The 15,204-nt window shown below is 40.9% G+C and overlaps 1 protein-coding gene across 9 annotated transcripts in view; it reads left to right on the forward strand.

Moving 5' to 3' along the window:
- Pcyt1b (phosphate cytidylyltransferase 1B, choline) overlaps nt 1–15,204 on the forward strand; it is a 100,706-nt gene that overhangs the window by 41,995 nt on the left and 43,507 nt on the right. For 3 of the 9 annotated variants that reach the window (XM_013068315.3, XM_004872230.3, XM_021250184.2), the window contains exons 2-3: nt 9,694–9,844; nt 10,334–10,433. The exons of 1 other annotated variant lie outside the window; for it this stretch is intronic. In XM_013068315.3, the coding sequence (XP_012923769.1) occupies nt 9,788–9,844; nt 10,334–10,433 (157 nt within the window). In that variant the 5' untranslated portion in view covers nt 9,694–9,787. Of the gene's footprint in view, nt 1–9,578; nt 9,845–10,333; nt 10,434–15,204 lie in introns of all 9 variants that reach the window. 5 more of the 9 variants (XM_087193614.1, XM_004872229.3, XM_004872233.3 and 2 more) reach the window with 3 other exon arrangements.

Below are 15,204 nucleotides of genomic sequence, written 5' to 3' on the forward strand. Positions count from 1 at the left end.
CATTTGTTATGGTTCAGGTGAACTGCAATGTATTGCAATAAGCTGAAGGCAAATGAAAATGTCAGGCCTGGCAGGCCACTCAATTTGTACTGTTCCTTTAGGACGCCTCATATGCTTGGTGGTGACAGAGATGGGTGCCAGTGTAAATCCATATAATAGAATTAGATGTTAGTAACGCTTCCTTTCTTGATTTTTGACATGGAATAAATACAAGTGTTTCTCTCCAGTGAACTGTCTTGCCCATCCCACATAAGAAATCACTGGACTAAGCCAGATGTGTTGGTGCATGCCTGTAGTCTCAGCACTTGGGAAGCTGAGGTAGGAAGACCACAAGTTTAAACCTAGCCTGGGCTACATAGTGAATTCAAGGCCAGCCTGAACAGTCTCAAAAACAATGAGACAGTCTCAAAAACCCAAAGTCAATCCATCAATCCATAGGTCTAGATATTCTTAATCTTGCCCTTGGATTCAGCTATCAGGGAGAAAGAATTGCAGTTTCAGACTGCAATGTTGGCCTCTTGTAGAAATGCGCTTTTTTTGGCGTGGAGGCTCTGCCTTGCAAGGAGGGCACTGTAAAAACAAACATGAAAAACAAGACTGGCCTTATCAGGGGATTATTGTTGAACATGTAGCTACTGCTACAGTGTCACCCAGCCGTGCCCTTTCCAGAATAGGCATCAGAAAGGACTGTGTTTTTCCTCAACAAGCTATTTTGTTTCTTGCTTAAGAACAGTATTGACTTTGTTCTCTTCTTTGCTATGACTGGTGGGAGTTAAAGCCATTTCTGTGGCCTACCTCTCTGAAATATTGAGGACCATGATATGCACTACTCTATGCTCATTTCAACCCTGGATTTTTAAAAACCCATATTTCCTCCTTTACCCCAGATCTCAGTTATTATTTTAAACTTTCAAATGTTACTCTTTCTAAGTGACCTCAAGTTTTTTGGGGGGGAGGGAGATGGTACATGAATATGATACATGATTGTTGTTGATGTTTGTTATAAACTCCTTAAGCTCAGTTACCTAAGAAAAATGATTTGGGGTATGAAACTTTGTATCTGGAAGTAAAAATTATTTTCTCTTAGTAATAGCATCCCTGTAGTTCATGAATCTAAGATACTATTAATTGTACTTTGCACTTTCATTTCAGAGGTGAAAAAATGACCACTGCTGATTTTTTTTTTTTTTTTTGGTACTGGGGATTGAACTCAGGACCTCGCACTTGCCAGGCAGGTTCTGTGCCACTGAGCTACATCACCGGCCCTGGCCACCACTGATTTTAAGACAATATTTATTGTATGACTTGCTTCTCTTAATCTCAGAGCTGTTGAAATATAAGGGAGAAAATACACTTCAGAATTAATGAAATGTGGTCTTATTTATAGTACTAGGAGTCTCCTAGCTATTTGAAATTTGCTGTCATGGGGTTTCAGCAGTAGCCACGTTGGAGGGAGTTATGGTTTATGGGTGCTCAGTATTTTAAAGAACCTGTATCCCAGGGCATATTAAAAATTCAGACCCCTCGGGGCCGGGGATTTAGCTCAGTGGTTCTGGTGCCTGCCTTGCAAGCGCAAGGTCCCGAGTTAGATCCCTGGTACCAAAAAAAAAAAAAAAAAAAAAAAAATTCAGACCCCTGATCTCCAGAACAGCAGTAATTACTGGCCTGACCTAGATGCAGGTATTTATACACTGGTTTTAAAAAATGGAGTTCTGATGAGGAAATTCTGAATAAAGTTGGAAAACATATTTTTAAAAAGATAGTTCAGATAACCTTTTAACTGTGCTATTGTTTTGCTTTGAACTAACTTCAAAATACTCCCAACAATAGAAAAATGGGGAAAGGACAGATTATTTTCAGAAGAAACTATAAATGACTAATAAACATTTGAAAAATGTTCCATCTTTCTTGTTATCAAATAATGCAAATTGAAACAGCGTGATGCCACTTTTTGGTCTATAAAATTGACAAAGATAATACACATTGCCGGTGAGATGGCAGCAAGATAGGGGCTTTCATACATTGTAATGTGAGTATAAATGATACAGCTTTTGTAGAAGGTAATTTACCAATACATGTGAAAATGTTCTTCAAATGTTTATTTTTAAAATGCTCATAACCCTGATCTAAGTAATTCAACTTCTAGGCATCTATCCTAGGAAATAATGAGAGGTTCAGAGCTATGTTTAAAATGTTATTTACTTTAGTAAAATAGAAATAATTTAATATTCAACAATAGAGAAGTATTCATATTATGAGTTTTCTATTCAGTGGAAGGTTTTGCAGTTCTCAAAATTAGTGAGGTTGAAAACTATTTAAATGATGTAATCAAATAATCATGATCTATTGAGTGAAAAAAAGTCTATGCAGTAAGATTCCAAAGTTGATATATATGTATGCCATATTAAAAAGACTGAAATCAAATATAGAAAGTGTTAACAAAAATTGTCTCCAGGAAGTATTATTGATTACTTTTGTTTTCCTCTCTCAGTTTTTCCAAGTTTTCTATAATATATACTATGATGATGAGAAAATCTAAAACACTGGTAAATGTATTTTCTTTTTTTTTTTTTGGTACCGGAGATTGAACTCAGGACCTTGCGCTTGCAAGGCAAACGCTGGAACCACGGAGCTAAATCCCCAAATGTATTTTCTTATTGTGTTTAAAGGCTACTTTTATCTTTATCAATAACCATTCTTTCTCTAGCTCCATTCAACAAATGTTTATTGAGGACCTTTTATATGCCAGGCGCTGCTCTAGGGAGTAGAGATAGAGCCATAAATATGCTAGATCAAGTCCTTGCTTTCCTGGAGATGCCATGGTAGTGGGGGAGAGAAGGAGCATAAATACATGAATTCTCATCTGACCACCTGGGCCTCTCCTGTTCGTGCGCTCACACCCATAGCTGAATGAGTGAATTTAGTCCAAATACTTTAAGTACCACTTATTTTTGTCAGCTTCTAAACCCATATCTCTAGCTTAGTCTTCTCTTCCAAACTCCAGACTTGTACATCTAACTGTTTTCCTGACATCTTTACTTTTCTGACATCGTATAGGCACGTCAAACCCAATGAATGAGAACAGTTGTTTCTTTGTGTTGGTACTGGGGATTGAACCCAAGGCCTTTGCATTGAGCTATATACCTATCCCTTTTTAGTTTTTAATTTGAGGCAAAGTCTCGCCAAGTTGTTGTTACCCAAAGTGGGCTTGAACTTGCGATCTTGCTGCCTCAGCCTCACGGAGTGCTGAGAGAAAAGGTATGTGCCACCATATCTGGCTAGAAGAGAATTCTTGTGCTCTCCATTCTGCTCCTCCCACCCTAGACCTACCCTTCCCGTGTCTTCTCCATCCTACAGAATGGTAACACAGTCTTTCAAGTTCTTCAGACTGGTTGCTTTGGAATTATCTTGACTCCTCTTATTCTTTCATACTCTACATCCAGTATAATTCAAATTTTACTTACCCCAAATCTGTCCAGAATCTGAATACTACTTCCTTGAGCTCATATATAGTCCAGGCTGACCTCAAACTCATGGTGATCCTCCTGCCTCAGCCTCCCAGAGTGCTGGGATTATGGTGTGCACCATTACCCAGCTAGTACTGTTTTTTAAAGTGGGGCTGGGTTTCAAACCCAGGACTCCATGTGTGCAAGGCAAGTACTCTACTGCTAAGCTACACCTGCAGCTTCTCGCCACCTCCACTGCTCTCACTCCAGCCTCTACATTCTTTTGCCCGAGGGTTATACCAGATATCTCAGTGGTGTGCTTGTTTCCACCTTTGACCTCTTATAGTTGATTCTTACCACATCAGCCAGATAGTGCTGTTAAAGTTAAGTCAGATCAGAACATGGGTTCTTCAAAACTCTTTCAGGCTTCCATCTCCCTGGCATGAAAAACAGTCCTTACAAGCACCCTAAAAGCCCCATGCCTTGGCCTCCTCTATTTCTTCCTGCCTCATGTCTACACCCCCTACTAGTTTTCCTTTTTGTCTGTTTCTTCCAAGCACACTGGCCTTCTAGTTATTCCTGGAAGAACCAGGCACACTTCTGCCTCACACCCTTTGCACTAGCTGTTTTCTCTGCCCATAATGCCCTTTCTCCAGAGCTTTCTCCATATGGCTCAGTAGATCCTTTATACGTTTACACACATATCAGCTTCCTCAACTACTGTATTTACAGTTTTATCCCCTGCTCTTTCTCCTCTTCTTTGCTTTATTTTTTCCTATAGTACTTAATCGCCTCTTAACATACTACATATTTCACATTCTTTTTTCTTGTTTTATCATCCTTCAGTGTTATGAGGGCAGGATAGTTTGTCCTCTTTGTCCCCTGATATATCCTCAGAAGCTAGAAAAGTACCTGACACACAAGTACTCAGGTACTGTTTGTTAGATGCTGACAAAATGAATAATAGGTAGGTACTATGAGAGCAATTTAAAAATTTTAAAAAGCTCAAATGAGTTCTAAACATTTCATATGTTGCTGTTTTTCAAAATACTCTTTTACAATTATACCCCCTACACACACACACACACACACACACACACACACACACACACAATACCTGAGCCTGGATTAAATTTCCTGGAACTCTGAATTCATAGGAGAGGAATATTTCTTTAAATTTATTTTTACATGGTGTATATTACATGAATGCGTTCTCATTGTGAAATAAGGCAAAATAACAGACATATGGAGAAAACAAGCTTTTATCTCAGCCCTCCAAATATAATTTCCTTCCCCAGAGGTAACTTACCCCAATTAAGAGTTTGGTGTTCAGCCTTCTGGGCTGGTGCTGTCCAGAACTTCCTGTGATGATATAAATGTCCTTTTTCAGCACTGTCCAATATAGTATCCACTAGCCAAACACTGTTATTGAGCAGCTGAAACCTGACTAGTGTAACTGAGAAACTGTTTTATATTTCAATTTTAATTAATTATAATTTGAATTTAAATAGCCATATGTTGACCATGGCTGCCATATGAGCACAGTTATAAGCCATTTCTACATAATTACCCCCCTTCCATGGATTTAGGGTTGCACTGAGCTACGTCCCTAGCCCTTTTTTATTTTTAGTTTGAGATAAGATCTCACTAAGTCACTCAGTTGCCCAGTCTGGGCTTGAAATTGACATCCTCCTACCTCAGCCTCCCAGAGTCCTGGATTTATAGACATGTGCTTCCACACCTGGTTTCTCCCCCTCTTTTTATCATAAGTGGCCTCATGTTGTATAGCATGTATACATATTGTTTTGTGACTTGCTTTTTGCATTCAATGAAATATCTTAGAAATCATTCCCTGTCAGTACAGATATACAAGGAGTGATCAAAAAATACAGAGACAGTTTAGGTTTTAAAACTTTATTACAATAAAAGACACATTGTAATTAATCCCCCTCAAAATATTCCCCCTTGCTTTGAACATACTGTCTGATGTCTTCCTGAAATTCTCAATTTATGGTTTTGATTGGCCTAATTGTCATCAGTCAGTGATGCATGTTGCTTAAGTACAGGTTCTACCAGCCATTCTTTGTGCTCAAGTAATATTTACATTGTATGTTTTATATGGTACCTAATAGCTTTTGCTTTGAGTAAATATTTGACAAGATCTAACTGAAGAGATTCTGCAAATGAAATGCCCAACATATAATGTCTTTCCCTTTACAAAGCATGTTAGAGTGTCGGGGATTTAGCTCAGTGGTTTCGCTGCCTGCTGCGCAAGCGCAAGGACCAGAGTTCGATCCCTGGTACCAAAAAAAAGAAAGCATGGTAGAGCCAGATGTGGTGGCACAGGCCTATAATCCCAGCATTCTGGGAGGCTGAGGCAGGAGGATTGCAAGTTCGAGCTCAGCTTGGGCAGTTTAGCAACTTAGTGATAATTTGTCAAAAAAAAGGAGGAGGCTGGGGATTTAGCTCAGTGTGAAGGTCCTGGGTTCAACCCCCTAGAACAAAATAAAGCCTGTTGGGGAATATGGCTTGGTATGGTATTATAATACACTTTATATAACCAAAACTTGCTTGACAAACAGGCAGCAAATTCACATTCAATGACTGTGTTCCTGAACTCCCATATTAGGTAGAAGTTTTATCATGACCTGGCTCCAAGTCTGTGTCTTGCACATGTGAGGTCCAGGGCACTGGGTCAGGGCTTCTGTAACCTTTAGCATCCTCACTGTCCTGCTAAGCACAAATTTTACGTACTTTGTCAACCTTGAGTTTGAGATGTGACTCTGCGGGGGGGGGGGGGGGGATAATCTATCCTCTGATGACCCTCACCAGTCCAGAGGCTTGGTTTCTATAATTTGCATGTTGAAAAGAATAAGGCTTTCATTCTAAACATGAAATTATTGAAAACTGAGCATACCTTTTGAAACTAATACCTTCTCCCATTCTAAAAGGGCTGCCTTCACTGTGGAAGATTGCTGCCCCACAGCCACTTCTGTTTATTCCTTTATTATTTCCCTCCTTTATTTATACACCCTCCGAGCATCTAGCATCAATTAAAATTGTAGCATGTGCTAATAAGGACTAGAAAATGTGATCTGGGTGACTGAGAGGCTGAAGGTTGTCATTAACTACATGTGCTTCATCTGACCCATTTCACTAAGTCTGAGTAAAATCATGGTAACATGGTTTTATTTCCTCAATTAATTGTTTGGGTTCCCCCTTCTCTAATTACCAGGAATTTCAGCATCTCTTCTCTGAGGTCTCTCCATCCTAATTGTGTGAGAATCCTGAGTGTTTCCTTAGTTCAGAGGGAGCCAAAAAGGCAACTGAACCTGAGGACTGTGCCAGTGCTGTGGCTCTTGGTAGCAATCGGTGTCACTGTGGGAGACAGGTCCTGTGCAATTCAGCAGAAATATCGCCTACCTCGTGGAGCTGTGATAAAAGTTAAGTAAGCAATTACATTTAGAGAAAGATAGATAGATAACACAAGTACTAAGTAGGGGCTTCAGATTTAGCTATTGTATTAACTGGGCCCCAGCTTTATACCTTATGCAGTGCCTAGAGCAGAATATCCCCGGAAACTTCCAGCTTTGGCAAATGGTGCGGAATAGGTGGTGGCCTTGGTCTGCCCGCTGCCTACCAGGTCCTTGGCCCTCTTACTTTCAGTTGTTCTGAGCTTAGTCTGCCTGTTTATGTGGAAGAGGCAGAACTTGAAGAGCATAGAATTTCTTATAAATGAAATGACTTGATGGGCCGGGGATTTAGCTCAGTGGTTCCGCCACCTGCCTCACAAGTACAAGGTCCCGAGTTCGATCCCTGGTACCAAAAACCAAACCAAAACAAAACAAAAAAACAGGAAAAAAATGACTTGATCTGGCCCCAAAAAGGAGGAGTTTAAAAATATAGTAATCTGGGGTGTTTGGACTGAAAAAAAAAATCGCCTCAGGTCCCAGGGCCAATTGGCCCTGACTAGGTCTTGCTGAATATAGAGCTACACTCTCAACTCAAAGGCTATTCTGCCTTCCTTGCTTTGGGAGACAATGTTCTGGAAAGTAAGGCTGTGGCTTATTTATTTTTTCATTCTCCCCATTCCAAGCACACTTCCTTGTATATAACAGGGAATATTCCCTTTCCACATCAGTTGCTGTCAAAGACACTTACTGTGCACACACAAGCACATGCATGTGCTCAGGAATTCTCTCTGCCCTCCACCTCTTCCATTCTCCCCCTTTCTTGCTTCTGAGCTACAACAATTAAGACCAAAATACGCAGCATACATAAATCTTCTCTTCACTTTGAGTAACCACTGTTGTTTTACAAATTCCTCTATCTTTTCTTTAATTACCACCCTCTCGAATACACCTTTCTTGGAAAATGGCAACAAACTTATCTCTTTAATAAACTTTGTGACTGGCACATAAAAGATCTCCAAATAGTAATTTATTTTAGAGCATGTGAAAAAGATTCACTGTCTATTTATAAAAAAGGTTAATGAATCATTAATATAAGCTAGTCTCATTTGCCAGCCAGTTTACCCATTTGGGTTGTGTCCTAAAGTCCATTCATCACAGTTTGCTTGTTTCTATAGGGAACTACATTTTATATTGTTCTATCAAAACATGCAGTATTGTATATGTTATATAACAATTAGTAATGACAGCAAATAATAATAGATACAATTTATTGAGTACCAAGTATGTTATACATGTGATCTCTGTTTTTCACAACTCTGCAAGATAATTATTCATTTTACAGATGAAGTTGAGGTTCAAATAAGTTAAGGAACTTGCTTTTAAGAGCACCCAAAATCAAACACATTTCTCAACCCATCTCTAGCTCCTGCTAAAGTCATGATAGACCATTCATAATGTTTCTTGCCACATCTCCTGGTTGATAAGTCTGGCCAGTCAGATTCTGCAGTAAGAAATTGTTTTGCAGTGCTGGGGTCAAACCCAGGGCCTCCTGCATTCTACCACTAAGCTACACCCTAGTCCTACCTTAGAAATGTGAATCTGGAAACATGGAAAGAAGCAGTAAGTTCGTAGGAACAGGAATGTGAAGGAGGCTGAGAAGGCTATGGTTCAAGCTGAAGTTCTAGGGAACGGAAGCCAGCAGAGTCTTTAATGTGGAAGGATGTTAGGTAAATGGGAGTGGGCAGAAAGAATCATAGGGTCAGTGTGGAGCACTTGACACTCTGGACTGCCTTCCTGCCCCTTTCCTCCTTTTTTGCAAACTCATTGCCAGAGTAGCCCTAAAATAAACCCTTCATCCCTTAAGCTAACTTAGTGTCAATTCCTTTAACTAGAAGAACCAAGTTAAAATACAAAGTCAGTAAGTGCTGTAAAGGGGATTTGAACCCTGGTTTTGTGGGCAGTTTCTACTCTTGTCACTGTATTCCTTCGCCACATTATAAATGCTACTCTGGTCCCCCAGAGCCTACAAGGTCGCCTTAATTTATCCAAAAAAGAACTAAATAATGGACTTCAGTTCCCCAAATCCTTGTCCCAAGCCTTGGTTTGCTTCCAGAGTCCTGAAGAAGAGGGTGGGGGTTAAGAAAGTCTCAGGCAACTGGGAGGTCTCCAAACAAAACTGGGCAGGACTCCCACTTCCAGTGGGGAAGGTGCTACAATGGGGAGAGAGGACGGGTTAGGGACACAGATCAGTGGAGACCAGGGGCTCTTCAGGGACAGGGACCAGTCTTAACCCCACTTCTAGTCTCAGCTTCTAAGGAAGCACCTGACATATATTTGGATGAATGAATGACTGAATAAATGAATGGAAGATGTGGGTCACAGTCCCTGCTCAAATGGATGGCTCCCTCCTCGGTCCAATCTTCTCATGTTAAGGAACACCTGTCTCCATCTCTAAGAAACGATTCATGCCGCGCTATGAGTAACCTTCACAGTGACTAGTCAACTTTAGCTTTAAAATGCTATAGTGGTGACTGTGGTAATGACAGGGCTCAAAGACTTACAAATGGACAATTCTGGATTGCATTTACCCTGTTTACAAAAACACCACTCGCTTTGTCTTCCTCTGTCTGCAGAGTGAGGTTTTCATTTTAAGAGGCTGACTAAAAAATGCAGGGCCACTTCCTGGGCAGGCTTCCAAGTGACTACATCTTTCTCACAGCGTTCCCCAGAGTCCCAGCCCAAGCTGCCTGGGGCGGGGCCTGCAGCCATTGGTGGTTGGTGAAGCTACCACAGTAACAGTTATCTGCAGCCCACCAGAATTGCTGTGCTTTTAGGCCCTCCCAGGGTCCAGATAACGGCCTTGCCCTCTGCACTGAAGAGACGTCAGAGTTTGTGATTGGCCAGGCTGGTGTGTGTGAAATACAGGAGATGTCGTGCCACGCTTCCGAGTATGACGTTCCTTTCAGCCCAGTACCCCAGGTGTGGGTGAGTCTAAATGTTTGAAGACTACCCTCGTTGGTAGGGAAATTTTCAAAGCTGGGCATTTTGACTTCCCAAGGGCATGATTTAGCATATTTTTAAAAAAAATCCTGCTGAGCCTCAGTTGCCTTCTCTGTGAAACAGGGATAGGATTATCCCGTACTTTAGAAAGATAGAAGCATGTATCCATCAGAGAGTGTTCTGAGACTTAAAAGCGATAACAGATCCACAGCATCTCTCTGGTACCTGATATATGTTAGACACTGAAAAGCTCTTATTATTTCTGTAGCACCAATACAAATGGGGGAGGGGGGAGGTTTAGTGACTGCCCAGTCTTGATTTCTAGCAGTACGATATTTCTCTGAGAGACTCAGCAGACATTTTACTTCTTAATCCTATCTGTATAGCCAAAAGAAATCAAACTTCAGGGGAAGATAGTGCTGGAAAATGGGGACGTGCATCAGACTACATTCCCTTTCTCTTTTTCCCTTCTAGACCCTGACTGCACCTGCCCCATTTGCAGATGAAACCAGCTGCCAGTGCCAAGCACCCCATGAAAAACTGACCATTGCTCAGGCTCGCTTAGGAACGCCAGGTGAGGCTGCACTTCCTGCTCAACAAGTGGGTCCTGTCTCAGTATTGCAAGTTTCAGAAAGGTGTCATTATTTGAGCAGCACTTGCTTTCAATCAGATAGTTGACTGTAGAGGCATCAAACATTAATGGTGATAAACTAGACTGCTCAAAGCAGCCATATAAAAGATGCAACAGAGTACCCAAGTTTGGGCCTTAGCTCCACCCTTTATTACTTCTACAGCTTTGAGCAAGTCATCAAAGAGAGCTGAGTATGTTTCTTCATGTGCAAAGCAGGGATTGTGTGTGTGTGTGTGTGTGTGTGTGTGTGTGTGTGTGTGTGTGTGTACTTGGCATTGAATCCAGGGGCTTGCATAATCCAGGCAAGTGCTCTACTACTGAGCTACATCCCCAGCACCATCCCCTCATTTTTTGGAGACAGGATCTTGCTAAGCCACTAAGTTGCTGAGGCTGTCCTTAAACTTGAGATCCTCCTGCCTCAGCCTTCTGAGTAGCTGAGACTACAGACTTGCACCACTGCTCCTGGCTCCACAAGGCTTTTGTGACAGCTAGATTCAGTTGAAAGTACCAAAGCATTTTTTAAACTATGAAGAGCTTTATGAACCTAAGCTACTATAATTATTCTTCTTTAAAGTCCGTCTCTTTAAAAGTTTCAAGTACATCTTAAAAAGAGTGGGCTTTCCCACAGAAGTTTGTTTATGCATTCATGGATAGTGAAGAGTTTTAAAAAGAATCATGATGTACCATTTCTGTCTCCCAAGGGCTTTCATGATAACTAAAGAGACGAGACAATTAGATAGGAAATAAAAATCACAAGTAGCATGTATGCATATGCTTACGGGCTAAATCCTTCGACACAGATAGACGATAGCTGACAATTTCGAGAAGGGTAGATTCATTTGGCCTGAGGTGGTCAGGGAAGATTTCAGAAAGGGAACAGAACAGAACTGATACTTTGGGGAGAAGTAAGATTTAGACTATGTGGGCAGAAAAATGGAAAAGTATTTCAGGAGGGTGCAACAGAAACAGTGCAGGTGCAGAGACAGAGAGAGTGGGAGTAAAAGAGTGTCATTCCGGTTGAGTCATTTTTGATAATATAACTACATGGTTTCCACTTGCCATTGTAAAAAACAACCCAAATGGAGAAGGATCCATGGGGGAAAGGACAGTTTGCTTAATAATAATGGACAGGTATTAAGTGCTTACTATGCACTAAGGTCTTTATATGTATTGTGTCACTTCACTGTCACATCTCTATACAGTTAGTACTTTTAGGGTTACATAGAAAAGGAAATGAAGGCTCAGAGAACTTTGAACCTGCACAAGGTCATCCAGCTAGTAGGTGGTGGTGGTTCTCACACTACAGTGTGCATGTTGGAGGACTGTTAAGACACAGACAGCTGATTCCATTCAAGTGGGGTGGAGCCCAAGAAGGTGTACCACTAACAAGTTTCCAGGCAAAGGAAGGGCATGGTGGTATAGACCTGTAATCCCAGCTTCTTGGGTGGCAGGAGGATTGCATGTTCAGGGCCAGCCTGAGCAATTTAGTGAGGCTCAAAATAAAAAACGAAAAAGATCAGTGATGTGGTATAGTATTTGGTTGGCATGGGTTCAATCCTCAGTACAACAACAAACAAACAACCCCCACAAATTCCTCAGGTGCTGCTCTACGGACCGCACCTAGAGAACTACTGTTGAGTGGTAAAGTTTGGATTTGATCTCAAACCTGTTTGTGCAGAGCTTGACCTCTTCTTGTCTTTGACACTCCACTTCTCTTTGAGAATAGATTTCAAGCTTGGCATGGCAGTGCACACCTGTAATTCTAGCACTCTGGGAGGCTGAGGCAGGACAATTATGAATAAGGTCAAGCCCAGCCGGGGTAACTGGATGACCCTGTCTCAAAAGCAAAAGAAAACAAAAACAAACAAAAATCAAGGCCAAGGGACATAGCTCAGTGCAAAGGCCCAAAGGTCTTAGGCTCAATCCCAAGTACTGGGGGAAGGGAGAAAGCAAGCAAGCAAGCTATCAGGAGAGTGAAGTGAGGAGCAGGGTAGGAAAGCTGTAAACTTTTTCATGAGCTTCTTTTAAGACAGGCAACAAGAAACTTGAAGAGATAGCTCAGAGCAGTTGTCTCCAGACTTTAGTGTGTAAAGAATCACCTGGTAAGCTTGTTAAAGAAGTAGATTCCCAGCTCTGCTCTCCACATCCGCAGGGCAGGGATGAGGGCTGGGCACCTGTACTTTTAAAAAACAGCCTGGATGTTTCTGAAGTTGGTGGCCATACACTGAGAAATACTGACCCAGCAATAAATCCAGGGATGCCAAATGAAAGTCCAGGTATGTGTTAGCTTTCTGTCACTGTCACAAAATACAGTGGAACCTTGGTTCATGAATGCTTTTGTTTGCAAACAATTTGGTTCACAAACAAAAGCATTTGGCAAAATTTTGTTTTTGTTTGTGAACTCTGCATTGGATGACAAACATGACTGCAGCCATCTTTCCCACACAAACACAAACATGGTCATCTTTTCCAAAATTGTGGTACAAATTAAGTTTGTGAATCGAAGTACCACTGTACCTGAGATAAACAACTTAAAAGGAGGAAAAAGTTATTTTGGCTCACAATTTCAGAGGTTTCAGTCCATGGTCTCTTGCCCCCCCTGGATTTGGACCTGTGTTGAGGCTGAACATTATGGCAGCAAGTATGTCGTGGAGCAAAGCTGCTCACATCATGGCAGCTGGAAGTGAGAAAAAACAAGAGGAAAGGGCAGGGGTCCCAATATCCCTTTCAGGGGTACTCCCCCAAGGACTGGACTTCCTCCAATGAGGCTCTACCTCTTAAAGTTTTCACCTCCTCCCAATAGTGCCTTTAGCTGAGGACCAAGCCTTTGACATTTAAGATCCAAACCATACCAAGGTGGTTACAAAGAAAACAGATTTGACCTAAAGTTAAAGATGAGCTTCAGGTTCAGGCAGAAAAGGATTTTTTTCTGGGGAAAAGGAAAGAAAATTAAACTTACTTATATCCACTTGGTGTGATGCTTTGTACTCTGTGTCTCATTTAATCTTTGCAAAAACCACGTGAGAGGGGTATTATTGTGTCATTTCTACAGAGGAAGCAAATGAGACTGAGAGAACTGAAAAGTAACTTGTCAAAGGAGGTTGTAGCTGGCTGGGTAGAGCTGGAATTCAACCTCAAACCCTTTCTTTGTCCATCACAAAGGGCTGCCCTGGTCCTCAGCTAAGTGAAAGCATGCTAAGGCTTTGAGCTGAAGGGTGAAAGGAGCGTGAACAAGACAGATGAATAATGTCCACATGTAACAATAAGTTGGTATATCTGTGTTTCTTTCATTCCATGGTGCCTCTCTCTCTCTCTCTCTCTCTCTCTCTCTCTCTCTCTCTCTCTCTCCTTTTATTCTTGAAATGAATTTGGTAAAGAGAAGAAGGGACCAGGTTCCTCTTTTTTGTTTTTGATCCTGTCGAGTTTTGCAAGTCTGGAAATTGCTGACACACTACAATTTAAAAAAGCGAACTCACTGCAAAATCAACTCTGCAAATACTCTTCAAATTTACTAAATGGCCTTTTTCTCAGTAATTATGTCATCTGCCTTTACTTTTCTTTCCTCTTGCTTTCTGAATTCATTTATCGCTATCACCTCTGAATCATTAACAAAAAGTTCTACAAAACTACCATCTGCTTTCCCATGGGGTTTATATCTTAAAACAAATTTTCCTCAATTGAATTCAAATTGAATAAAAGCATTGAAACCAAGGATCCCTCGTTAGACAGTTTGTTATTTCAAAGCATTTTCTGTTTACTATGCCTTATTCAGGATATAGTATAATCCCGTGAAGGCAAGTCTGTTTGTTCAAAAGAGTATATAATTGAAAATAGCTGCAGTTCCTAATCTGACTTAAAGTCTCTCGATTTTTTTATTAGAGAAATTTAATTTATTAGAATCATTGTACCATCTGAATCTATTAATGTAATATTTCTTTACGTTGTAAATTAATGGAGTTGAATTGCATTACACATAAGAAATCATCATAATTTAAAATATAAGTCCTAAAGGTCATTCAATAGAAGTTTGCTTTAATTTCTTTTTCTTAAGACCCTTAGAAGAGTAAAAACAGAAGGGACAGAGAGAGGTTGGTCAATAAGTACAAGGTTAACCAGGTGTGGTGGTGCATGCTTGTAATTCCAGCACTCCGGGAGGCTGAGAAAAGATAATTGCAAGTTCAAGCCCAGCCTGGGCAATGTAGCAAGACCTTGTCTCAAAATGAAAAATCCCAAAAGGCCCGGGATGTACTTCAGTGTGAGGGCTCTAGGTTCAATCCACAGTACTGCAAACAAAACAAAAACAGGGGCAAGGTTAAAGTGAAATAGGAGCAGCTGGGGGGATATCCATATATTCTCTCTCTTTTTCTCTTTCTTTCTCTTTTTCTCTTTCTTTCTTTCTCTTTCTTTCTTTCTTTCTTTCTTTCTTTCTTTCTTTCTTTCTTTCTTTTCTTTCTTTCCTTCTTTCTCTCTTCCAATGGGGTCTCGCTATGTTGCCCAGGCTGGTCTCAAACTCCTGGGCTCAAGTGATTCTCCTACCTTAGCCTCTTGAGTAGCTGGGATACAGGCATGTGTGTCTGTCTTCTTATATTTCTTTTTTAAAGGACACTTTTGTGACCACAGAGGTCTCCTTCCTTCTTCTTGATGGGGGAATAAAATATCTCTGTTGGTTGCAATCATGGAGAAAGATGAACAGATGTGCTTAGGACAAGAGCTG

This window comes from Heterocephalus glaber, unplaced genomic scaffold (assembly GCF_053883595.1).
Source record: "Heterocephalus glaber isolate CG9 unplaced genomic scaffold, H.glaber_assembly_v1.0 deba00001594, whole genome shotgun sequence".
Taxonomy (NCBI): Eukaryota; Metazoa; Chordata; class Mammalia; order Rodentia; family Bathyergidae; genus Heterocephalus; species Heterocephalus glaber.